Raw genomic sequence first — 27024 nt, forward strand, 5'->3', positions numbered from 1 at the left:
ACATGGACTACCTGGAAGAACAGTGAATTATTTCTCTGTCCCTCCCTGTGTATTTTCTGTATTTCCAAGAATCCTTGATTTATAGGGTCCTTATCCTCTTGGGACCTACTTACTGCTTTTGGTTTATTGAAGAAGTGCTTTCCCCTGTACTGTGAACTATTTAAAATACACTGCTCTATATTCACAGCAGCTTGCCCCAGGACTTTTTTGTCAGTCATCCTCCTTATCTCTCAAGTCTTTGATTCTGGAGACTATTTGGAATGCTATTATCATATACAGCATTTTTTTAATGGAATTTTAAAACTTAAACAGCTACACAGTATTTTTTTGTTTTGTTTTAATGTTTGAACTTCCTGGTATATTTTAAATTCCTGCTTTGATCAGTTAGACCATTTTTCACAATATTAAATCCTCAGCACTTAGAATGATGCCTGTTACAGGTGCTCAATAAACACAGGTGCTCAATAAACTGGGAGAGGGATCTTGGAAGCTTAGCCCTGGTTTCCTCCAGGTTTTGCCTCTTTCACCTTCTCCCCATATTGATTTTACTTTATTTATTTATGTGCTTTTTGCTGTAATAAATTATATCTGTGAGTACCACTAAAAACACATCAACCACACACCCTGGGACCTTTAGTTTTCATGGATCTGTCTGTCTCCCATAGACTGATTAAGAGGTGATTAAGAGTAGTGGTAAGAGGAATTAAAGGAAGCCCCTGAATGAGAGGGAAAAGTCTTAGGGAACAAAGGACTTCAAGGAACTTTAGAATCAGTTCACAAGTGGAATATGAAAGGTATTAGAAAAAGACTGAAAGTGTAGGGGATCATTTTTAACCTGCCCCTTAGTACAGTGTTGTTTCTTGCAGGAAATGATTCATGTGATTCACCCAAAATCATACTTCTGGTAGTATGGTGTAGAGGATTAAAACAGCTTTGTAATCAGACCTCTGAATTTGACCCCCAGCTCTGCTACTTAACAAGCTATGGGATCTCTGGGAAGTTTAACTTCATTGTGATTTGGTTTTCTCATCCATAGAAATGAAGATAGGAAGATTAAAATAACTAGCATAGCCAAAATGTATAAATCAGCCCAAAGTAATCACTATAGAAACATTTGCTATTTTATAAATGACAGATAAAAACTTAATAATCTCTTTGAAAACAACATGAAAAGGAGTGAAAAAAACATTTAGTATTTAAAGCAGGTTACACTTATGAGGTCATCTGTTAACAAATGATATATATAACTATGATCACATATGCATAACTGACATAAAATCAGAAACAAACATAATAAACATGCACCTTTCTTCATTTTAGTTTCCTGGAAACAGTTGAGTAATCAGACAAGAAGGCTTAGAGGATATGTTTATGGATAGTTAAGAATATTTTTAAAAGATGGGGAGGGAGGGTAGTCTGCAGAATCTGCAAATGGGAGACACTCCCAAATCAGCCATTTATTAATACACAATTCTGGTTAACTTGAATATTTTCTCTCATTTAGCAAAAACACTTTAAAGCCATTTTTTTTTCTCCTTTGGAAAGATAAGGTAGGGTATTTGCTCTTTGGGTGTGCTTACTGAAGTCCAGGCTTTGACACTTACTGATTGGCCAAAGTTAATTGTTAATTGGACAGTCAGAATTATTTGCATTTAAGTAAAACTCCTGTCAGCAAGCCTGCATAAAACCTAAATTTATTTCATGGCTTAGTAATTTACACAAAGCCAATTGGAATTCAGATCTTGGTATTTATAGCGAAGTGGTCACAGATAATGAACTTAAAGCCTCTAAGCCTGCTTCTGTAGTTGTAAAATGAGACTAAACAGCAACTATCTCATAGGTTTGTGAGAGGATTGAATAAGAAAATAAATGAAAAGCTTTGGGTATCATGTATGGCATAAACATTCAAAATGTTGCTAAATCAATGTTAAGTACACTTTAGTATTTATATCACCAGAGAAAATGCACAATTTTTATTTCATGTAATAGTTTGATGTAGATTATGTTTTACTATAAATTGTCTTGGAACTTTACTGTGGTTAATTTGAAAAGTTAAAAAATAAATAAATGGAAAAATGAGAAGTCATGTGTCTGGGACTGCACATAATAATCACCATTGTAGTGTTCTAACTTTTGAGATATTTTTACTTATACAAACTAATATTTTCTTTGAAACATTTTCATATTAACAGAACCATATTAGACATAGTCCTACCTCTAGATCTTCATCCTCATCAATCTTTTGTATATTCTGGTAGGCAGCAGTATAGACCTCTAAAGCTTTGCCATGAAATAACATTTCAATTGTGATAAATTCTGAAAATATATTCTAGAAAAACAAAGATTTGTATTTAGTCATTTAAATTGTTTTATGAATGTAGTTAAAAGTACTTATTCCCTACTACAGTCTTTACATTTTATGAAAGACAAACGTATCCTGTTTTTCTACAAGACAAAGTACAAAAGATACTCCAAAATAGAAATATTTGTAAACACCTTTTATGGCAGAACCTTAAAATTATACAAAATGTTTACTGGTCATACTCTTTATCAGTTATCTTTATACCTGGTAATTGACAGCTATGAAAATAAAGATCTGACTAAAATGTATGCCAGCAAGTTCTCTGGTACATGCCTTTAAGTATTCCAGTTAAGTTTTGAAGCTGGTATTTTAGTAACTCCAACTGATGTTAAAAAAACAAAACAAAACAAAAAACTGTATTCTGGGATAAGAGATTGTTAATTATGACCAACAATGACTCTTATTTCACTTATTATATAGGTCACAGAGGGCTTTGGTATACTGACCTAGCAACTGACTTTTATAAACGGCATGATGCTAAGTTATAAGTTTTGGATTTGATGCTTAGACTCGCCAGATACCCAAGGATGCCTTAGAGGTGGAATAGCTTCTGACCAGGACTGAGACTTTCTTAATTGCTTATCTCCCTAAGATAATTGCTAACCAGTTAGGAATCAAGTGCCTTTAAGAGTGTGGAAACTCCTACAGGGAAAACCGGAGAGTGAAAGTGACAAGCCATATCACCTGTTCAAGAAGTAAATCGGCTAAGTTAGAAAGTATTATTTACCAACTAATATTAGAGCTTCCAGCAAGATGTTTCGTGGAGTAAGATATTTCACTACATATTTTTGTTTAATAAAATTGATTTCTGAACACTATAAATGTATGATTAACAGGCAAGCAAGGGGAAATGAAAACTTAGAGTAGATGCTCTTCAAGAAAGGATGACAACAGATCTATCAAAAGGAAAAAGTTATATATCTACCTCATAATTACAAGAAAAATATTAAACAATATTCTAAAAACGCAAAAGTAGAAAACATAAGCAAATATTTATGTAATGTTGGGGACAGCAACAATTCTAGTATGACACCAAGGCAGAAACCAAAACCACCAATAGACTTATCAACAGAAACAAAGGTTTAAGGTGGCAGAAATGCCATAAGCAGTAAAAGTGAAATATATTTGAAACACATATCTTTAGAGTTAATTTTCTTAATGTAAAGAGTTGTTTCAAAAAAGGGCAGCATCCCCTAAAGAAATAGTTTATCATAAGACACATGAAAAATGCTTTAATGTTTTAACAGTACTAATGAAATTATAATACTGATTTTTTTTTATTTACCCATCAGCTGCATGTATGCTTTTGCAAAGTCTAATAGGAAAAGAAACTGTTCAATCTTTGCAGACATAAGGTTTAAAATTGTTATTACAATTAGTGTGTGTGTGTTCTTTGAACCAGGAACTCCGCTTCTGGCAACTTATCCCAAGAGAATAACTGGACCAGAACAAAGGTTGAAAAAAGCCATCTGCAATTGCAAAATAACCTAGATGTTCATTAAGCCTGGTTAAATTAATATCCATATTACAAAATACTGAGTAAATCAAAGAGGAATGACACGGATCTCTACTTTTTACCATGAATGTGTCCACAATAAATTTTATATTATAATAGTGTCTTCCCTCATAAGTATGTTGTGAGGAATAAATGAGTTTATTTACATAAAATGGTACCTGCTATATAGTCAGTGCCCAAGAGATGTGTGTTATTAAATCTTATTTACTATATCTCTGGTATATGTGCATAGGATCAAGTGTGGAAAGATCTAAACCAAAATGCTAGCATTATTTTTTGAATGCTGAGATTCTTGTTTGTCTCTATAATTTTATGGAAAAATCATGATATTATGTTTATAATAAAAGGAAGCTATTAAAATTTGTTTCTTGCTCACATCAACTACTTCACCATATACGGAAAACTACAAATATAGTTTAAAGATGTAAAGGAAAATTTAACAGTCTAACTATTCCATATTCATGGTTTAGAAGAATCAGTCTTAAGATGTTATTCCCAAAATGATGTATAGATTTGATGCAATATTTATTAAAATTTCCGCTGACTTTTTGGGAAAATTGACCAACTGATTCTACAATTAATACAGCTCCAGAATAGATAAATCAATCTAAAAAGAAAATAGGAAGACTCACAAAACCTGATCTTAGAACTTACCACAAAGCAATGTTAAGATAGTGTGGTACTGCATAGGATAATTTCAGATCAATGAGAGAGAGAGTCCAGAAGTAAAAACATCTAATTTTCAACAAGGATATGACCATTCAATGGCGAAAGAGTGATCTCTTCAACAAATGATAGTATGACAATTGGATAATCTAATGCAAAAGAATGAAATTCAATCTTTAGTGCACACCATTACAAGAATTAAATGGATAAAAGACTCAAATACTCTTGTATTAAGAACTAATTAAAACTATTAGAAGAAAACAAGGATCACAGATTTAGTAACGAAGTCTTAGCAACAAATCAAAATAAGCTGGACTTCATCACAAGTTAAAAATTTGTGCTTCACACGACACCATTAAGATAGTGAATAAGCTACTGAATGGGAGAAAATTTCAAATTTTTATAAGGAACTTTTATCCAGAATACACTAAAAAGCCCTTACAACTCAAAAATGTAACCCAATTATAAAAAAATTAAAATATGGGCAAAATATCGAAATAGCCATTTATTTTTTTACACCCAGTAGTAGTATAAGTGCGATCAAGAAGCCTGATGAATAGGAAGTACTGAAATTAGAAACCACATATGCTGCTAGTGGGGATGTACAGTGGTGCAGGTTCTTTGGAAAAGTCTGGCTACTCAGTTACCATATGATTCGATAGTTCCACCTCTACGTATATATGCAAGAAAAAAATGTCCACAAAAACCTGGGCATGAATTTTTATTTACATCAGCATTAATAATCTTAATAGCCAAAGGGTAGAAACAATCCAAACATTTACTAACTGATGAATGGATAAACAAAACAATATCCATATAATTAATGGAATGTTATTTGGCCATAAAAGAAGTACTGATGCATGCTCCAACATGGATAAGCCTTGGAAGCATGATAAGTGAAATAGTCACAAAATACTATGCATGATTCCAATCCATAGACACATAAGATATGGACTACTTAGGTGTGGGAGGTAGGCAGGGATTTAGAAGCTGACAGTCCAAGGTTGAGGTGATGAAAATATTCTCAAATTGGTGATGGCCCCAAACACAAAATCAGTAAACTTATACTTGGAATTTGGAACTGGGATTGAATGCAAGGCACTGTGCCACTGAGCTGAGTCCCCAGGTCACACTCGCTTGTTCGCTCACGCTTTTTTTTTTTTTTTTTTTTTTTTTTGAGACAACTAAGTTTTGAGGCTGATCTCAAACTTTTGATCTTGTCTGAGACACTGGAAATACTGGCATGTGCCACTGTGTCTGGCTTATCTCAACTTTTTAAAGGTGAAGGTTTCTTCCTGTACCCTATCCCAGAACCATCAGAGGACTTTCTGTTTTTAGGGGCATGATACTGCAGGCAAGGAGAAGGTGTTGGAAGCTCTTTGTACAGCCCCTCCATATCCCATTTCAGGAAATCCCAGTAGCAGGCATTTTCTCTGGAAATTCTGCACTCATCCTCTGTGCCTCAAATAGTTAACTTAGTGATGCTCAAAAGAATTAACACTTGTAGAGTTAGCAAGCATGCAGGTGGAACACAAAGTGAGCTCAAAAATCAGAGATGAATTTCCATGTGTAAAAATGTTTTGCAGGCACAAGGAAGAGTCAGTGGTGGAGGGAGAAACTCAATTCGCATTACTAACTAGGAAGCCCCTAGGCAGCAGTGGAATCAGGCATACCTCCAAAGTGTCCATTCTCATTTTTCATGTTAAAGATAACTATCTAAAAAAGCCTTGTTCCTCTAGTTCCCGTGAGAGGATATTAATTGTAGAACTTCTTGCCTCCCCCCGCCCCTTTATTCTCTCAGCTTGGTAAAAGCATTTTTCTCAGGGCAGCCTCCTTAAAGTCTTACACAGCAGAGTGCAAAGCCTGTGACTGAATTGAGAAAGTAAAGTTCTGAAATCCTTTTGAAATTATGATAGGAAATTAAAGATGCAAATGAGTATTGTTTCACGGATTTCAGAGAGGCATTATATAATTAACTGGCAAATAATGTTTATTTTATTGATAAGATTATACCTTATAAAAGCAGGAAAGCTTCTTTCTAGTAATAAGTGGGAAGAAAAATTTTAAAACTTGCTACTGGAAAATTTTCAGTGAGCCAAAAAGACATCCTTAGGTGAATTTTTTTCAAGTATATAAAGTAGTTATAATCAGTCCTTCTTTCCAAGATACATAAACAAAAAGCCACCAAAGACCTGTTGAATTTCATGATCCCGTAAAAAGGTTTCTGTCTAATGATGTGTTACAAGAAATAAGGCAATGATTGTGATTTTGTTGACTAAAACGCCTTATTGTGGTGGTGGATGAAAATTTATATGGTTGGCTATTACCCTATTATTTGATAATAGCTATTAGAAAGTCTTGTGTAATAGATATTAATGATAGTGTTTTACAATGGAAACCACAGATTTTTTTAAAAACCTGGTTTATAGCTTGTTTCTGTCTATGGTACTCTGGCGAAGTAGTACCTCTGCTTAATTATTTTTTTAAAATTTTTGTATTGTGGATTGAACCCTGGGGCTACATTCCCAGCCCTTTTAAAATTTTTTTATTTTGAGATAGGGTCTCAATAAGTTGTTAAATTTGCTAAGGCTGGCCTCAAAATCGGGATCCTCCTGCCTCAGCCTCCTGAGATACTGTGATTACAGGCTCTCTGCTTAATTTCTTAATAACACCACCCATTCTTGTGGGGCTGTTGTGAAGATTGAAAGATAATTTACATATCAAATGCCATTTGATACATAAAAACATACTGTTAGTTTCCCTGAAACAGTCTTTGGGATAAAAAGTTGAATGTCTAATCTCTGGTTGAAATGCAGCTCCTTTGCCTACCATTATTTTCACATTATATGTTTTGATCTATAACATCTTTTTTCATAGAGAGTATGGTCTAAAAAAATCAGTAATTTTTCATAAGTTTGAAAAAATAAGGTTAGAAAACTTTTTTTGAAACTTAATTCTTAATTACCTTTATATCCTTAATTTTCTGTTTTTCAAAATTGTCAATAGTTTCCTCCAGATGACGAGTTGTTCGGGTAGCATCCATTGTTGCTCTCTGTAATTCAGATTCTGCCTGTAGAAGTATTCCCCAACCAAAGATATAAAATATCAAATCAATATCCATTCTGTTGAGTCTATTCGTGTTACTAATGTAGTATTGGCTTTTGACATAATAGTATAAATTGTTAAATATTATATTTTACCACATACAATAAAATGATTTATATAATAAGACATGTAGAATAAAGAATTTTGAAAATATTAAGTGACATGATTCATGATTTCAAACAAAAATCCTTCCCTTCTATAAAAATCATCTTTTTCCTATCACTCTAGAAAGATTTACTGTGAGACTATTTTCTGTTTTCTAATACTTGTATTTCACTACTTATAACATTTATCATTCTTATCCTTTATTTTCTCTTTCTTCCCCTTACCACTTTATTAAGAAAGGACGTGGGATTTATTAGTATTTTCAATTCTCTCAAGTATTATCTCAATCTATAAAATACAATAAAGTTTATCTCATAGGACTATTTATTGTATGGATTTGATGGAATCGTCTTTCTATGGGACTAAGAGAAACACAGTAGAAGGACCTGTTGTTAGGTCAGTTTCCACAACTGAGTCTAATTTTTTTCTTTTCTTTCCTTCCTTCCACAACTGAGAGTCTAATTTTCTTTTCCTGTCTTTCTTTCCCTCCTTCCCTTTCTCCCTCCCTATCAATTATCTATCATAATTGAAATATTTAAGGTTAGCAAGTATATATCTAAAGTCTCTTACTATACCACCTTGCTTAGGTTTAATAGTTCTTCAAATGTTCTAATTTTATAATATTCTTAATCCAGTGGAATAGTATATACCCTACAAATATCTCAGATACTAAGATTACACTATTTCTATGTAGCATATACATATTAAAAAATTTGTACACTAATAACTAATGCTTTGCTTTATGTATGCTTGAACATATTAAAAAATTTGTACACTAATAACTAATTTAATGCTTTGCTTTATGTATGCTTGAAATGTACTACAACTATCTTGATCTGTGCTGTGTAGTCAATATGGTGACCACTAGCTGCATATAGCTATTTACATTTAAATTAATTAAACTTAAATACAAATGTGGAAAGTGGTTCCTAGGGTATTCTAGTTGCACTTCAAGAACTCAACAGTCATATGCAGTGACAAAGTACTGTTGAATGCTGAATATTTCCAATTTAATCATGTACTTCTTTTTAAAATTGGTGCATTAAAATTATACATAACAGTGAGATTTGTTGTTACATATTAGTATGTGTACATAACATAGTTTGTTCAGTTTTCATATCTATTTCTTTAAACATCTCTTTCTTTAGACAATAGTTGCCCAAACACATTTAAGTTGTTTTCTTCAACAATAACAGAGATTTTTAAAGTCATAGCCCAATTTTCTGATTAAATTCTAATCAAGTTGTTTCTTATGCTAGAATTATATTTGCTAAAAAGTCTCATATGTAATCATTTAATAACTGGGGAAAATTTGCATTTGTCATTAAATTTCTATGATATGTAATATTGTGACATTTAGCCATTGGTTTCTTTTTTAAGGAAATGTATAAATTGAAATAAGTAAAAGGGTTTACTATAAGGATCCATTTCTTGATACACCACTTTATTACCCACCTGTGACTGGAATTTTTCATAAAGGAAAAAATACATTTCAAAGAGAACAATTTTTTTCAGTAAACTAAACTCATGTATTCTTATAGAACTATATACTTAGCTACACAATTTCAAGATACCAAACACTAAATAATGAATTCATTTATATCTGTGTATACATTTATCATATGGAATGTAAAGTCTAACCACAGAAACTCTCAGCTTAATCATAAGTGGTATTTTATATATATATATATATATATATATATATATATATATATGAACACACATACATATATATTTTTTTTGCTTAGGAGTTTGTCGTCACAGAAATGTAATATAGAACTGTTTTGGAGATTTATAATGAAAAAAAATCAGTATTTGATGTCAATGTTTTGCTGAGAATATTCAAGCAAATTAATTCCTAATACTATTAAATATAACTGATTCAGTTCTTGTGACTATTTCCTTTTGATTCATGTCTTTTTCATTCCCAATTATTGATATTGTCACCTTAAAACATGTAAGTATATGTAGAGTTCACTAAACTAGGAAAGCATTGGGGACAGTAGCCATAGCTGGGACCTCTATCTTAACTTACCATTCTTCAGCAACTTGTATTCATTTTTGAAAGTCTGAAATAAATTTGTCTGAGCACAATAACTCATCCAGAGTCTCACAGCTAGTTTTAGGAAAGCGAATATAGATTTTTTAATATTTCTTCCTTTCACTGAAAATTCTTCAAAATTCTTCAGTATACCAATTTGAGTAGAATATGCTATTAAAATATTAAGATACAGCTATCATTATATTAAAGGAATCAGTCAAGAGTTTCAGATAATTATAAAAGGGGGAGCCAGATTGGTGTTTTTCAAACTTTGTTACAGGAAGCTTGTTCCGAAGTCACCTGGGGCTGGCCTTAGTAGTGAGCTGGCAAAGATCTAGGATTCATTATCTTTTTTTTTGTGTGTGTGTGTGTGTGTGTGGTACTGGAGATTGAACCCAGGGCCTTGTGCCTACGAGGCAAGCATTCTACTGATTGAGCTATATATATCTGTAGCCCGGATTCATTATCTTTATTAGAGGGACTTCATTTTATTTTACATATTGAACTTTAGAATACTTCTGAACAAAGAGTCAGTTGAATTTTAAGGATGTATCCTGGTAAAAATACTATGATGCTGTGATTGAATATTTTTATATTTTTGTTGAATACATTTATCTGTAGATTGCATTAATTTTCTAGTCTCAGGTTGTCAAAATACATAAGTTGTAGATCTTAGCAGTAAGCAAATCAATTCACCTATAACAATAATCTTTTCTATTGTTGCTTTTAATTCTTCCCATACAGAACACTTAAGTCAGAAAAAATCTTCATCTAGAAATGCTTTCATTTCTGTATTGAGTATCAATACTATTATTCCTGTTTTAATTGCCAGTTGCTTGGGATTCCAGATGTTATATTTTACCTGTCTTCATATAGCCCTCCCCGCCAAGAAAAAAACAAAGAAAATATTGATATCTAGCTTAATTCTTAAACACTGGTGCTCTTGCCTGGCTTCTGACTTGATTTCTAGGTGTCAGTCATGAATTTTCCAGCATTCTCTGGTTTGACTTGCTTAAAATGGATTCTATAATCTCTAGTTTGAGATCTTAAGCCTCAACAATTGTCTAGATGTTCCTATCAGAGCCTCCAAAGGGTATTCCCAGCCCTTAGGCTGCCCATTTTTCTTAAGTATAAGGTTGGGCTTATGTACCTTTGGTCCATGGGAAGAAGGACCAGGCAACTGGCGCAGCCCCAGATCACTGTTCGAGGGACTCCCCTCAGGAATGGAGGTGTTCTGGAACCTCAAATGCCCCCAAAGAGCCACTCCTCATGTGGTTTCTGGCTGAGCTGAGTAGTAACAACCTTAAGGAAGTAGGAAGGAGACACATAAGGAATGGGAAAGAGAGGCAGCAGGGATAAGTTAGTGTTTTCTACACAGTCCTACCTATCCTCATTGCTAGCACTTAGCAACTATTTTATGTTTTTATTAGTAATGAACAAGGTACATTCTAGGTTAGGAAATAGTAATGTTTACCATAAGGACCTTGTTTCAGCAGATACTCCTATTTAGATTCTTTTGTGTCCATCTGTGGACCTCAGTATACTCTCTGAAACTCCTGAGGGTATTTGGCTGAAAGTCATAATTATGGTTTCACATGAGTTACTTTTTAAAGGATGAAGGGAATTATTATAGGATTTTTTCTTTCCTCTTTTCAAAAGTGGGACAGAAAGGCATTGATATATTAGCAGTAATGATAGGTCTTTAATTTTATAATTAATGTTTAGTAATCACCATGGAAAAAAAAACTCAAAAATTTGAATTTACTCTGAAAACATCTGCATTTATGAGTGGGTTGTTTGTTTGTGGAAACAATATAAGGGAATTGAGTTAGGTGGTATAATCTCTTTACAATGAGCTAATTTCTATAGTGAGAACTTCTAAATACAGTTTTTTTTTTCATTTTCAGCATTATATTAAAAGTCTCCACAATTTAAAACTATAAATGAATAATTTCCATACACATTTACTTTTGTACTGCATACCTTACAAAACACTTTTTTAAGACCAGAATTCAAAGGATACAATTATATGTCGATCAGATGGGTTTCGTTGCCGTGTTCTTTCTAATTGACCTAACTGCTTAGCTTCTCGATTCTTTGCTGTTAGTGTTGCTTTGAGGTCATCCTGCAAATAAGCATTTTTTGTTAATTTCTGATTTAATAAATAAGACACATTGTTTTATGAAAGGAAGATGCTTTTATTTTCATTCAGGCACTATTATCATAGTTATCATTATTGCAGGGGGGTGTATCAGAAAAAGGGAGAGAAAGAGCATGCATGTTTCTTTAAAAATCTCTCAAAATAATGACACTCAATGCAAAGCTACAACCATACAATATATTTACATATATACTTTTGATTGTGGTGGTGGTTACACAGGCATATATATTTGAACACTTACAAAGGAAGGAATTTTATTACATGTAAATTATAGATTTTAAAAATAGAACTTTTTGTCACATTCATTTTAAAAATACAAGTGTCATATCTGCTTTGAAAAATATATAAAAACAAAAATAAACATATTCATCTAATAAAACAATTTCTGTCCATACAGTCTTCATGACTATAAATATTAAATATGTTTAAACTTCCATAGTAATGTCTTATGCTGCTACAGTAGTATACTTAGTAAGCTCACTAAAAATATTTCATTATTTTTAAATATCCAAAAATTATCTTTCAGAGTATGGAAACAGAATGATTCCATGTAATTTGTATTTTATATTAAAAGGAGAGTTGGAAACCTCATGCCCTTTGCCAGAATACCTAATAATAGGATAAGAAAATAGATTTACTTACCCGTTTCATTTTTACAATGGTTCCATAAGCTTTCAAAGGTTCAACTACTTTGGCTTCAAGTCTTTCAACCTATTGAAAATTATTATAAAATATAACTGAAAAGAAACATATAAAGATATCAAATTTTAAATGCTGAAATAAAATGTTGTTTATTTTGAAATAATCACTGTACAGATTAATTTTAAAATTTTAAATTAAAAGTCACTTTTTAATCCATCTTTTGAGTAAAAGGATACTCACCAGAAATTGGTGAGAAGACAGAATATAAACTCAAATACGTTAAAAAGCTCTACAGTAACAGTAAAAGAAAGACAAAAAAAAAAAAAAAAAAAAAGTCTGAGATTTCCAAGGAGCTTAGTGTTTAGTAGTAGTTTTCAGGTACCTTTCAAGACATCTCAAATTTTAATACAGCTACCATTTTCAGTTGTTTAGCATAATGTTAGACTAAATATTCAGATATTAGATCTTTCCAGAAAATTGAAGCTGAAAGATCTAGCATACTGAAAACAAGCCTCAAAAGCAAAAATGCTTAGGGATTACAATATTAGCTGCAATTTTTTTCTGACGACCATTTGTGAATTATCAAACCCTAGATAACAAGTGGTCTGTATTGCTGATGAAAGTATATTGCTGTATTTTTTTTACCCAGAATTAATCAGTTTTCCTTAAACATGGTTTTAATAACAAAGTAATTTAAATGATTTTTTTACTAATAAAATTAGTAGAAGGAACTGAAGAAACTTTTTCAAAATAGGCAAGTGCATATATAAATAAAGCGTAAGAAAAACAACTCTTGGACATTAAAATTTTCTCTGTCAGAACAGGTAATGCAAATGACATTTATTTAATTGCTAAAAATGAACACGTATTTTTATGGCAGGGAAAGCTTTTTTTTGATACATATTTATATAATGTAAGATCATTTCATTTCATTTCATATTGGTTTTCCTTTAGTTTTTGAAAACCAAATTTTACAAAATGTTTCATTTAATATTTTAGGAAATATTAATATTTTAGGAAAATGAAGAAAAACAATCAAGTTCTCACCTAACTTTTAAATATTTGGAATCCCAATGTCAAAACCATGAATAATCAGGAGAGTTTAGTCTATATCATTTCTTATAATTCATACACTGACTCTATAGTATAAGGATTACCATATTGTTTTTTTTTTTCCTGTTCTCCTTTCTGTTGCCTACCTTTTGTCATTAGCACCTCCACCATTTGGTAAGCAAGGAAAATAAAAGGAGAACAAATGTAAATCAATTCACTTTGCTATTTGATAATAGCATTAATCTAGAAAAGGGGGAAATTATTGGCTACAATAAGATTTTATAATTACCTGTGATTGTAAATTAGTTTTGAAACAAATGCCCAGTTGTGTATTCATGTATAACTGAGAAATGTCTATGACAAGAACTCAACATTTTCCTAAAAGGTACCGGAGAGAGTTTTTTACTCAAATTTTTGTATGTATAATAATGATGGGTTCAGATATTAGTGTTCGTTTTACTTTTTGGTAACTGAAATTTTTTTTAGGCTTTAAAAAAAGAACCAAAAGCACTGATGAAAAGAAGAAAAAAAGCAATGGAGTTCTAACTGGGCAACTTGAGTCTTGAAACAAAATAAATACAAGTGAAAGCACTTATGAAATATTAAAGGGATAAAAAAATTAGAAAGAAAACAATCACAAGTTCCTGGTCACTCAAAGAAAAGCAAAACAAACCAACCAACCTCACCTCACAGTGTCTCACTATGTTATAAATCATAGCCTTGCCATTGGTCGGCTATAGATCATGAAAACATCAGTAATAGCTTGCGCATTTAGTAACAGTTCAGTCATTCACATTGCCATTCTCAACATTTTCCATCTTCATCATACTTTTAAATGTACTTAAGTGCACACAAAACACAAGTCGTGATTTTTTTTTCCCCATAAGCACTAGGTTTAAAACCCTCTGTACAAGGGCTCCCCTTCGCCAAAGCTGGCAAATGGGAAAGACTTCAAATACACCCTAAATTTTAGTTTGAAACGGTAAATCACAAAAAAGCTTCCCTTTAGTAGACTAACACAATGTTAAAGACAAGAAAATATGCATTTATCATCAAGTGTGCGTTTGCCACTGCAGTAAGGTAGATTATAATCAAAGTCTTCAGGGGTTCCTTCATCCTCTACTTCCTGGCTCATTCATCAATGACGCTCTGACCTCATTCCATACCTCTGCTTGCCGATAATCCTGAAGTTTAGCAAACTCATCAGCAAAGTTTTTCAGGCCCTGCTTTAAATTTGGGGTCTCTGTAGAAGCATACACGTTGACTTCATTCACCAGGAGGTCTGCTTTGTCTCTCAGTCTGGCAGTTTTCCGTACATAAGCAGCAAAGATTTGGCACAGCTCTCCAAAATGCTTCTCCACATTTGTGACAGCATCTTGCAGTTGTCTGGTTTGAGCGTCCCTAGAGAAAAAGGTGACACAAAAAGCAAAACATTCTCGTTAAGATGAGATGGCTTCGCGTTAATCTGATATGAAAACATTCTTGGGGCATTCTGCAGCCGTGAAGGCGCAAACCCCCTCAACGATCCCACGGTCTTCCGAAGCGCGGGGCGAATTGCGCTCCTCCAGGACCCCTTCGGATCCCGGCCTCCCTATCCAAGACCCTGCAGGCCCGTAATGAGGCCCGGACCACGAGGGCCTCACTGCAGCGGGGTTGCGACTGCGTGTGCCGCTTCGCACCGAGCGGCCTGGGCGTCCGGCAGCTTCTCCGGCTTCTGCACCGCCAGCGGCAGTGAGGGACCGAAGCCGGGAGGAGCGGTGGGTGGCAGCCAGCCCTGCCCCGGGCTCTCCGGGGTCGCCGGCATTCGCTGCAGCCCGCGGAGGTAGGCCCCTGGGCGCGGAGAGGGCTGTGCAGCCTCCGGCCCAGGGTCGGAATTCGGCGCGGTGGGCCCCTTGGGGAGGCTCCACTTTCCCTACCCCAGCCTTAGCGTAAGGGCCGCCCTGGGCAGCTAGGCCCCGGGCTGTTACCGGTTTTCCAGGCTGCGCCTCAGCATCTTGCCTCACGAACCGCCAGAGACCCTTGGCTAGAGCCCAACGACGGGGGCTCGGAGACTCCCGAACGCTAGCCTCTGCCTCCGGGAGCCCGAGAGCCCGCCCCGCGCGCCGCCGCGCCGGCCGGGGCGTTTCTATGGAAACGCGGCGCGCGCCCCCACGGTCAATGCCCGAGGCGGCCAGTGCCCAGCCGGAGCGGGAGCAGAGCAACGCCAGGAGGGACGGCGACCACGTGCCCACCCGTGCAGGCCAGCGGGCGCCGGCAGCGGATGGGAAGGCTGGACCTTTCATCTTACCTATGCACTGCTCTTACCAAACCCCCTGTGTCCAGTTCTTAAGCAAAGGAGAGAAACGCCAATCAACTAGGAACCAGGAGGGGGACCTAAAACTAAAGGCAAATGGAGTCCAGGCTCTGCTTATGCGAAATTAAGTCTCCTAACATTCTTGTCTGTCTGCATTTCTCTGTGTTGAATATGAAAATGTGGACTCTTGGAAGGTGCCTTTGGAAGAAGTGCTTACCACGTAATTTTTAACCTTTTATTTACTCAGCAAGTAATTATTGAGTTCCTACTGTGTGGAAAAGCTTGTGTTAGATGCTGGGAGCAATTCAAAGATGAGAACCAGGGGTCCCTGGCCTGAAGAGCCTGAGAGTTTGATGTGGAGACAGACATTTCAGCTGTTAAAAAGACACTGAGATAATAAACAGATTTTTTTTTTTTTCCTTTTGAGCACCCATGTCCTTTCTATCCTCTTGGCATTTGCTTAAGCTGCACTTCCAAACAAACCTGAGGTCTAAATTCAAGCTTTATTTGCCTCAAGAAACCCCTCTGGACTTCTCCCACACTTGGCTCGTCCAGGCAGTCTGGGGGTCCTTTGCAGCAGTACACTGTGCTGATTTTTTACTGTTCCTTGACTTTAAGCTCTTTGAGGAAGTGGAAATGTGGTTTTGCTCTTGTATTTCTCAGGGCCTCATTTGACAGGATGAAAATGTATTTTGCACAAATGGATGTCCCTAAGACCTTTATTACCTCACCTTTAGAACTTCTCTTACTCTCTTGTTACAAAGTGTTATCTCTCTTCCCCCCTTATATTCAGTCAGCAAGTTAGCTGTTGAATGCCTGCTGTGTTTCAGGTACTAAGCTCTGAGAATGGTGTGATTACCTGAAGTCAGAAGAGTATTTGCTTTTATAAAGCTCATAGTCTTGGGGAAGGGATAGATGCTAATCAAACAAACAAATATATGTAATTAAGGTATATATTTTTGTATCAGCTTTTGCTGTGTAATAAGTCACAACAAAACTTAGTGTCCTACAAAAATCCTTTGGCTAACTCAGGATTCTGATTGGGCTGGGTACTACTTGGGTTCTGTTCTGGTAAGCCCGTGCTGGGCCAGCTGATCTTGGTGTGTCAGCTGATTTGGTTTGGTATGGTTTGTATGTGTTCCCTAAGGGTTCATGTGTTGGAGGCTTGGACCTCAGTGTGGCAGTGGGAGGTGGACCTTTAAGAGGTGGAGCCTAGGGTTAGGACCTTCAGTCTTTGGGGCCCTGCCCTTGGAAGGGACTAAAGAATTTCTGGTGGGATTCTGGTTAGTTCTCTCAAGAGGATTGTTTTAACGCCAGAGTCAGGCCACACTCTGATATGATCTTTTCCTCCCACGTGTGCTCTTGTGACTCATTCTGCCATGAGATCATCCCTAGATGACCTAGGTGGAGCAATTGGGTTCTATACCCTTAAACCTCCTGGTATGCATGTTTTAGCCAGCTTTTTGCTGCTGCGACAAGAACAACTTTTGAAAGGAGAAGCTTATTTGGGCTCAAGGTTTCAGAGATTCTCAGAGATTCAGAGCCGACTCCATTGGCTCTGGCCAAATGAGGCATCCAGGCTGCAGAGACAGGGGAAAGGTTCCACAGGGAAGATGAATCCTTTCTGGGTTTGTCCCCAGAGACCATCTTCCTCCAGCCATGTCCCGCCTGCCTCCAGTTACCACTCAGACATTTAAGCTAGGATGGGTTAATTATGTTCCAGCTCTGACAATCCAATTATTTCACCTTCTAACATTCCTGCATTAACATAAGAACTTTTGGAGGACCTTATATCCAAACCACAACCTGACTCTGAACTAAATAAACCTTTATTATTCAAATAAAATTAGGCTGCCCGAGTTATTTTATTATAGTAATGCAAACCAGACTAGTACAGTGTCTTGGGGTAGGCAGCCTATTGGCAGGAGCTAGCCAGGCCTATTCATGTGGTTTCTGGGTTTCAAATCATCAAGACAGTACAAGTCCCACTGCACAAGTGCCTTTCAAGCCTCTACCTGTGTCATATTTGCTGATATCTTTTTGGTTGATGCAAGGCACATGGCCCAGACCAGATTCAGAGTGAGTAGGAACTACTGTTGTTAAGGGTAAGGGTAGTTGGTTAAGCGAAGGAAAGAATTAGTGCCACTTTTGCAATCTAACATGGGCACTCAGGGAACTACATGACACCAAGGGAATACATCCCAAAAAGCTTTGGTTTGAATTAGTTGAAGAAGGACTTCATTGAGAAAGTGACATTTGAGCTGAGATCTGAAGAATGAGAAGGGGGGTTAACTAGGTGATAAGGGAGTGTCCAATGAGAGGGACAACCTAGGCAGATTGTCTCCTTCTTCCTCAAACTCATTCTCATTTCTACCTAGAATTTCCATATCTCAGAAAATGGTACTAACTTCCAGCTGATTGTTCAGGTCACAAACCTAGAGTCATCCCTTCTCTTCCCCATCCACACTGCCGATTCCCATCGGTTCCACCTTCAAAACATCATGAATCCTTCCTTCTTCATTTCTCGTACACCCCCATAATCTAAGCTACTATCATCATTCACCTACTGCAACACCTCCCCCCCTTTATCAATCCCCTACATCCACAATTACACACAGCAGTGGATAATAAACATGTAAATCAAATCATGTCAACCCTTCAAAGCTCCCAGTATGCTTTAAATAAAAATTTAAATCCTAATTCTGGCCATTAAATAATTTGTATCTCATTCCCACCTACCTTCTTACTGCCCCACTGTGCCTCTCTGCTCCTTGCATGGATCAAGCTTATTTCAGTTTTGTTTGTCATTTTCTCTGCCTGCAATACTTCTTCTTCAGGTCTTCACACAGATGATCCCTTTTTATCATGGGATCATCCTACAGAAGCACCTATAGAGTGAGGTTTTCTCTGATTATCAAATTGTTGTCTTAGTACTCAGTTTTGTTTCTCTTGAAGCACATATCACTTTCTGAAATGAACCTGTTTGTTTACATGCTAATATGCTATTTCTGTTCCCATGACTAGGATATATTCCCCTTGAAATTAGGTACTTTCCTATGTTGTTCCCATTATATTTCTGGTAATACCCATAGTAGAAACTAAACAATTATTTGATGTTTTCATCAACTTTTTCACTGCTGTGACTAAATGATCTGACCAGAAAACCATAGAGGAAGAAAAGTTTATTTGAGGGCTCACGGTTTCAAAGGTCTTAGTCCATAGACGGGTGGTTCCATTCCTCAGGCCTCAAAGTGAGGCTGAGCATCATGGTGGGAGAGGGTTGCAAAGAGAAGCAGCTCACATCATGGTCATCAGGAGGTAGAGATTCTAATGGCCATATATAAAGATGTTCACCAAAGCCACACCGTAATTCCCACCTCCTCCAGCCACACCCTATCACTTCAGTTACCACTCAGTTATTCCTATCAGGGGATTAAATCACTGATTCGGATAAGACTCTTACAACCCAATCATTTGTTCTCTGAACCTTCTTGCATTGTCTCACATGTGAGCTTTTGGGGGATACCTCACATTCAAACCATAACACTTGACTTTATCAGTGAATAAATGAGTGAATGGGTGAAAAATCCCATTGCAGAGGGAGTCTCTCTTTTGTGGGAAAACGAGAGGAAGCCACTGAAGCTGGAATGAGGGGGCAGCTATGGGATGTAGTTGGAGAGGGGTAGGTAGGGTTCAGATCATAAAGGCCATTTTGGCCATGCTAAGGAGTTTGGAATTTGGTTCTTGTATGAGTCAGGGTTCTCCAGAGAAACAGAACCAATAGTGTGTACACGTATGTGTCTAATATAACATAGTTTTATTATAAGGAGTTGGCTCAAGTGATTAAAGAAAATCTGCAGTCCTAACACAGATGACTCGGGAGAGCCAATGTGGAATCTCAGAGTCCAAAGGCCTGAGAACTAAGAGAGCTGATAGTGTAAGTTCTAGTCTGAAATCTGGAGGCACTTAGACCCCCAAAAGCCTATGCCTCAGTCCTAGTCAGAAGCTTGGAAAAGGCTGGTGTCCCATGTCATGCAGCCAGTAGGAGTGATTCCTCTTTACTCAATCTTTTTTGTTCTATTCAGATCTCCAATTAATTGCATGAGAGCTATTCACATTAGGGAGGGCAAATTGCTTTGCTCATTCTACAGATTAAAATGATTATATCATTCAGAAACATCCTCAAAGTCATACTCAGAATAATTTGTGGCAAAACATTTGGGCATCTGTGGCCCAGTCATGCAATGTATAAAATTATCACAATTCTTATTTTAGTATCAGTATGAAGGTATTGACAGAGCAAGGGCTATTTTATTCACCATGTAACATAAAGCTTCTAACAAATGTCTCATGTGTAGTATAGAAATTGTTGAACAAACAGGCATTATTAGTCTCCACTCAGATATGAAAAGAATAGACTTCGGGAACTCAGTTCTAAGATCTGGACTCCTTGATCTTATTTTCTTATCAACAGATATTTCAAAACATGGATTAAGGACCTAGGAATTAGACCAGAGACCCCATACCTACCAGAAGAAAAAGTAGGCCCTACTCTCCATCTTGTCAACTTAGGAACCAACAAGACTCCTAAAGCTCAAGAAGTAAAATCAAGGATCAATAAATGACATAGTATTAAACTCAAAAGCTTATTTACAACAAGAAAACAATCAAGAATGTGAAGAGAGAGTCTACAGAATGGGAGAAAATCTTTGCTATCTGCACCTCAGATAGAGCATTAATCTCCAGAATATATAAAGAACTCCCAAAACTCACTCTAGTCAGAATAGCAATTATCAAGAATACTAGTAACAATAAATGTTGGCTAAGATGTGGGGGGGAAGGTTCACTAATACATTGTTGGTGGCATTGTAAATTGGTGCAACCACTCTGGAAAGCAGTATGACGCTTCATCAGAAAAGTTGGAATGGAACCACTATTTGACATAATTTCCCACTGCTTGGTTTATACCCAAAGGACTTAAAATCAGCATACTATAGTGCTGCAGCCACATCAATGTTTATAGCAGCTCAATTCAATATGGCTAAGCCATGGAACCAACCTAGATGTCCTTCAAAGATGAATGCATAAAGAAAATGTGGTATATACACAATGGAATATTACTCAGCCATAAAGAAAAAGGAAATTATGGAATGTGCTTGTAAATGTATGGAACTGGAGACTATCATGCTAAGTGAAATAAGCCAATTCCCCCCAAACCAAAGGCTGAATGTTCTTTCTGATATGTGGATGCTAACATACAATAAGAGGGGTGTGGAAGAATAGTTCTTTGGATTAGACAAAGGGGAATAAAGGGAAGGGAGGGGAGATGGGAATAAGAAATACAGTAGTATGAATTGGACATATCTTTCTTATGTTCATATATGAATACATGACAGTATAGCTTCACATCATGCACAACCTCAAGAATGGAAAGTTATACTCCATTAACATGGGGGAGATGTTGAGAGCCACAGCCGAAGGGGCCCCAGCAAACTTCCAGCTGCCAGCAAACTTCCAGCTGCCAGCTGATGATTGGCTCACAGCGGCCCCAGCAACATCTAGCTGATTGGCTCCTCTGTGGTGATGCTCATTGGAGATGCTCATTGAGCTGTTTCCCCACCCTTTCAGACTGCCAGCTGATGATTGGCTCACAGCGGCCCCAGCAACATCTAGCTGATTGGCTCCTCTGCGGTGATGCTCATCGGGCTGTTTCCCTGCCCTTTCAGACCACGGAGCTGCTCATTGGGGGACTTTTTTGGCTCCACCCACACGACCCAGCCAATCAGCCTCAAGAGCAGGAGGATTGTGGGAGGTGGAGGCTGGTGGTTGAGGGAGAGGCTTGTGGGAAGCCTGTGGTGGCAGTTGGGCTCTGAGGGTTTTTCCTGAGGAGCTGTTTTGTTTGGCCTGTGTGGTTCTAAAAATAAAGTTCGTTTCTTTTGACAAGTGGCTCCTGAATTGTGCCCAGCCAGACTGCGGCACTTGCATGTATGTATAATATGTAAAATACACTCTACTGTCATTTATATCTAAAAAGAACAAATAAATTTTTTTTTTAAAAAGGGAAGAGAGGTTGGGGATAGGGCTCAGTGGTAGATCTGGTCTCTGAATGGGAAAAAAGGAGGAAGTTTTATGTCAGATTCCACTCATTTTTTGGATATAGAATTCCAAAATCCATGGAATTATTATTTCAAGTTTCAAACATTATAGGCTTTGAATTTTCTTACACTACTACATGATATTTGCATATTATGAAAACAGCATGTATTATTTTATGTAACATTATGAATTCCAATTTATTTGGAATGACTTGAGAGGGGGCAAAGAGTTACACTGATTCATTTTTTCAGCATTTGTTAATGAGCACTTGTCACGTACCACGTGCTGAAGTTACCATTCCTGAATTCAAGTTCTCTGAGAAAGGTGGAAGAGAACACATACAACTGGATCCTTTTTGAATTCTTTCCCAGTCTGTCTTCTTTGGGACTTTAGAGGTGATGATGCAGTTCAAAATAGATTATTTTGTTTAAATATTATTTTGATACTCTGAGCTTTCTCTTCTCCCCAGTCCCATTTTAGAAATGAACAATTGGGAGCTGGGAGTGGAGCTCAGTGGTATAGCACTTGTTTTGCATGTCCATGGCTCTGTCTTCAATCCCAGCACCACAAACAAACACATAAAGTAGATGTGAACACATAAAGTAGATGTTAAGTGACCAATCATATGCTATATTGTATTTATGTTAACAGTGAGTTCATGCCTAACAATATAACTTCAAATGCAGCTTCTCAGTGATAAATAAATGGAGCAATTGTTTAATATTAATACACAGAGCTAAAACTTTTCTTCAACAAGTTTTAATTTTTTTGTTTGGTTTTGTTCACTTTTTTGCCTTTTAATGACTGTCATATGAGGGGCTGGATGTAGGAACTCCCTCTAGTGGTGAATTTCATACATAAACTTATTTGGTCAAATATTAGAAGCCAAGGGAAAGCATGAAATTGCCCTAGAGGTCTCTTTTATGGCAAGTTTTTAGGTAGAAATCACCTGTAATCGGTTCTTTTTAATAGAGAGGGAATATGACTAAGTAATTAAGCACATGGGATTTGATTGGCTTTGATGTCTAGTACCAGGATTTAAGGTCTGATGCTGTCTCTCTCTGAAGCATTAGAATGCATCTGGAGCATCTGGAGTGAATGTTAAAACACAGCTTTCTTGGCCCAAGCCCTGGATTTTCTGATTCAGTGGGGCTGGAGTGAGGACCAAGAAATGCTTTTGAATGTGGACATATAGCACTTTCTCAGGTGATATTGATTCTGATGATTCAGGGACCAAACTAAGTTTTACAAGGTTTAGGAGGATTAAATGGAATATTAGATATTGAGTGCCTAGTGTGATACCTGACATAGTAAATACTCCATAAAGTTTTTTCTATTAATATTATAGAGTTATCAGTGTTTTGTAATTTGAAAAATTCAAAATATAAGATGGAACTTTTAAATAATGTTGTCGAGCTAATATTGTTAGCTAAGTTTTATTAGCGATTTTATTTATCATTAAGGTATTTGTGCTTTTCATAGTATAAACACTACTAATATACCCATTTCTCTAATTATTTATATATTAATCTTTTTGCACATTGATTTGAAAAATTGATACAGAGTAGGATAAAAACACACATGGGGGTATTGTGTCAAAGAGATACAGAAGTCAATTGAAAGAGCTATGGCCAAAGCTGAAACAATTGAGCCACAAAATAAAGTAGTAAAGGAATATAACCTAGAGCAAAAGGTTAATATTCCTGAATCCTTGCTGAGATAAATCAATGATTGAATGAATGAATAAATAAGGAAATAGATGGAAAAGAGACAAATCTCCTATGCAGAAGAATTCCAAATGATTTATATAGACACAGTATCCTCAAGGAGATGGAATAAAACTGCCCATTCCTTAAGTGTGGACAAAATACAAACAAATAAATAAATAAAAATAAAAACATACAGCATGGAAATGGGAAAAAAAGAATAGCTTTGTGGCTGTGATGATACTTCCATGGTAGAATGCTTGCTTATCAGGTGGAGAACCCTGGGTTTTATTCCCAGCACTGACAAAAAGAAAAAAAAATAGCTTAATAGTGGAGAAACATGACAAACAGTACTAAGCAGATGGTCAAGGTCAATACTGAAAGTGGTAATTATCATTTCCAGTGTGTAACCGTTTTATGACATGATAAAAATGGTATCTTATACTTGTGGTCTTCCTCACCCAAGCCCATAATTTCAGTGTAATCATGAGAAAAACATCAAATAAATCACAGATATTTTACAAAAACCTGACTAGTATTCCTCAAAACTGTCAAGATTATAAAAAACAAAGGAAAGTTTGAAAAACTATCATGCCCAAGAGGAGCTTAAGGAGAAATGAGAAGCAAGTGCAATGTGGTGTCTCAGATGAGGTCCTGGAAAACAAAATGGACATTAGGTAAAAACTAAGGAAATGTGAATAAAGTATGAAAAAATAAAGCAAATGTTTTTAACTTTTAGAAAAAATCGATACATGTTTATTAGAAGTGGAGACTCTGTGCTTCTCCCTGTTTGACAGATAGTTACATCTTCTCATGCAGTACCAACCATGTCTCACCTTGGTGAAGATCAGAAATGGCCATATTGGGCTCTTGGTCATCAGGACTGCTTTCAACTCTGGCAAAGTGGATACTGTCACTATCAATGACCCCATCATTGACCCCATCATTGACCTCAGTTACATGGTTTGCATGTTCCAGTATGATTCCACTCATGGTAAATTCAATGGCACAGTCAAGGCTGAGAACAGAAAGGTTGTCATCAATGGAAAACCCATCTCCATCTTCTAGGGGTGAGATCCCACCAACAGCACATGGGGTGATGCTGGATGTTGAATATGTAGTGCAGTCCTCTGGCATCTTCACTGCCATGAAGAAGGTTGCTGGAGCTCACCTGAAGGCAGCCCCTTCTGCTGATGACCCCATATTTGTGATGGGTGTGAACCATGAGAAGTATGACAACTCCCTCAAGATAATCTGCACCATCAACTGCCTAGCCCCCTTATCCAAGGTCATTAGGACAACTTTGGAGGGACTTTTGGAGCATTATGGAGGGACTCATGACCAAAGTCAATACCATCACTGACACCCAGAAGACCATGAATTGCTCCTCTGGGAAACTGGGATGTGATGGCCATGGATGCCCAGAATATCATGCCTGCATCCACAGGTGCTGTCAAAGCTGTGGGCAGGGTCATTCCTGAGCTGACTGGAAAGCTCACTAGCATGGCCTTCTGTGGGCCCACCCACAAAATGTTGGTCAAGGATTTGACGTGCCACCTGGAGAAATCTACCAAATATGATGACATCAAGAAGATGGCAAAGCAAGCATCAGAGGGCCCCCCAAAGGGCATCCTGGGCCACGTCTAAAACTAGGTTGTCTCCTGTGACTTTAACAGTGACACCCAGTCTTCTACTTTTGATGCTGGGGCTGGCATTACTCTCAACAAGCACTTTGTCAAGCTCATTTCCTGGTATGAAAATGTTGTATGGCAACAGGGTGGTAGACTTTAGCATGGCCTCCAAGGAAAAGCCCTGGATCACCCACCTCAAGCCATGAAAGGAATAGAGGGACTTTCAGCAGCTGGAGAGTCCCTGCCCCAACTCACAGAATCTTCCCTCCTTCCAGTTTTCATCCCAGACCCCCTGGAGGAGAAAAGGTGAGGAGCTTAGGGAGCTCTACTTTATCACATACCATCAATAATCTACTGTACTTAGCTGAGATAGATAAATAGATAGATAGATAGATAGATCTTATTAATACTGAAAAGGAAAAAAATGCCAATGCTATCATAATAAAATGGTATGTTAATATTAGGTAAAGATTGCCGTAGGCTGATCTGTCTATTTGCATCTGTATTATCTACCTACCTGAAGTAAGAGGTAGAAAATATATATAATATATAATAAACACAAAGTCAGTCTTATAAAAGTAGGGTTTTATATGTATTTCTCCTTTGGCATTACAGGATTTATTTACATTATGAAGAATGTCAAACATATAGAAAATAGTTAACAGACTTATATACAAACTAGGTATATTTTTCTGTATTTGTTTCAGACTTTTAATAATCAAATTCCGGATTAAGTTAAAGCTCCACCCCTTTTTTTCCCCTCAGGATAAAAAGTACTCCTCTGACCAGTACTTTTTCTCATGATAGTTTCTTTCTTCAAGTTGGTGTATATTCTTCTCATGCCTGTTTTTGTATTTTTGCTTTATATGCATTAATGATACAGGGTTTTTGTTGTTGTTTTTAAACTTTTTGCAACTGGAACAATATTTTACATATCTTTTTGAATTTTTTTTAACTATAACATGATGTTTTAGAGGTTTATCTGTATTTTTACATTTAGTACAGTTTAGATTTGTATTGTAGGAATGAATCACAGTACTGATGTTGTTTGTTTTCAATTTTTGTTACAAAATATGCTATAGTATGTATATTCTTGATTTTTCTCTAGAGTATCTATACAGATTGTCTTTTCATGTTCTTTGTAATAACTTTCGCAGGATAGGAGTTATTAATTTTAATTAAGTTAGATCAAGTTAGAATTTATTTTTTGTATAGGCCATGAGGTAAGGATCTAATTTTATCTTTTTCCATGTGGATAACCATTTATGCCAAATGAATTTATTGAATTATTCATCCCCAGTTGATTTTTATTACTACTTTGATCATATAACTCAGTTTCTCTGCATAGGTTTGTAGGTTTGGGGGCATTCTATTCCATTGTTCTGTTTGTCTATTTCTGTGCCAATACTAAATCATTTTAACTAGAGATAAAATATTCTAAAGGATTAAATGACTCAAGACCAAGAGAAACCTGGTAGATTTATAAGATGAACCAAGTTGGTGTTACAGGAATACCTGTATTCTACCTGAGTTGTCAGGCTCACTTTGTACCTTCCCTGCTGAACACTTGGAACAGTGAGCACCATTTTAAACTGAAAATTCAAAGTTCCTCATTGAAGCAATCTCTCTGAGATTGTTTTGAGAATA

At 36.4% G+C, this 27024-nt stretch overlaps 2 protein-coding genes and 1 pseudogene across 5 annotated transcripts in view; 2 read left to right on the plus strand and 1 right to left on the minus strand.

The window, feature by feature from the left end:
- Nucleotides 1–4110, plus strand: part of Rbm12b (RNA binding motif protein 12B) — a 19484-nt gene extending 15374 nt beyond the window's left edge. For all 3 annotated transcript variants that reach the window (XR_013343903.1, XR_013343904.1, XM_077800534.1), the window contains one exon: nt 3765–4110. The gene's annotated coding sequence lies outside the window, so the exon portion shown is untranslated. The remainder of the gene's footprint in view (nt 1–3764) is intronic.
- The window catches only part of Cibar1 (CBY1 interacting BAR domain containing 1), a 20639-nt gene extending 4980 nt beyond the window's left edge, over nt 1–15659 (minus strand). Inside the window, exons 1-7 of one of the 2 annotated variants that reach the window (XM_077800535.1) lie at nt 15619–15659; nt 14818–15052; nt 12599–12667; nt 11819–11920; nt 9210–9215; nt 7510–7614; nt 2216–2329 (exon numbers count right to left, since the gene is read on the minus strand). In XM_077800535.1, coding sequence (XP_077656661.1) covers nt 2216–2329; nt 7510–7614; nt 9210–9215; nt 11819–11920; nt 12599–12667; nt 14818–15052; nt 15619–15644 — 657 coding nt within the window. In that variant the 5' untranslated portion in view covers nt 15645–15659. The remainder of the gene's footprint in view (nt 1–2215; nt 2330–7509; nt 7615–9209; nt 9216–11818; nt 11921–12598; nt 12668–14817; nt 15053–15618) is intronic. The other variant, XM_077800536.1, reaches the window with a different exon arrangement.
- Nucleotides 15660–24613: 8954 nt separating this feature from the next.
- LOC113179817 (glyceraldehyde-3-phosphate dehydrogenase pseudogene) lies at nt 24614–25583 on the plus strand (annotated as a pseudogene).
- The last annotated feature ends 1441 nt before the right edge of the window (nt 25584–27024 follow it).

This window comes from Urocitellus parryii, chromosome 7 (assembly GCF_045843805.1).
Source record: "Urocitellus parryii isolate mUroPar1 chromosome 7, mUroPar1.hap1, whole genome shotgun sequence".
Classification (NCBI taxonomy): domain Eukaryota; kingdom Metazoa; phylum Chordata; class Mammalia; order Rodentia; family Sciuridae; genus Urocitellus; species Urocitellus parryii.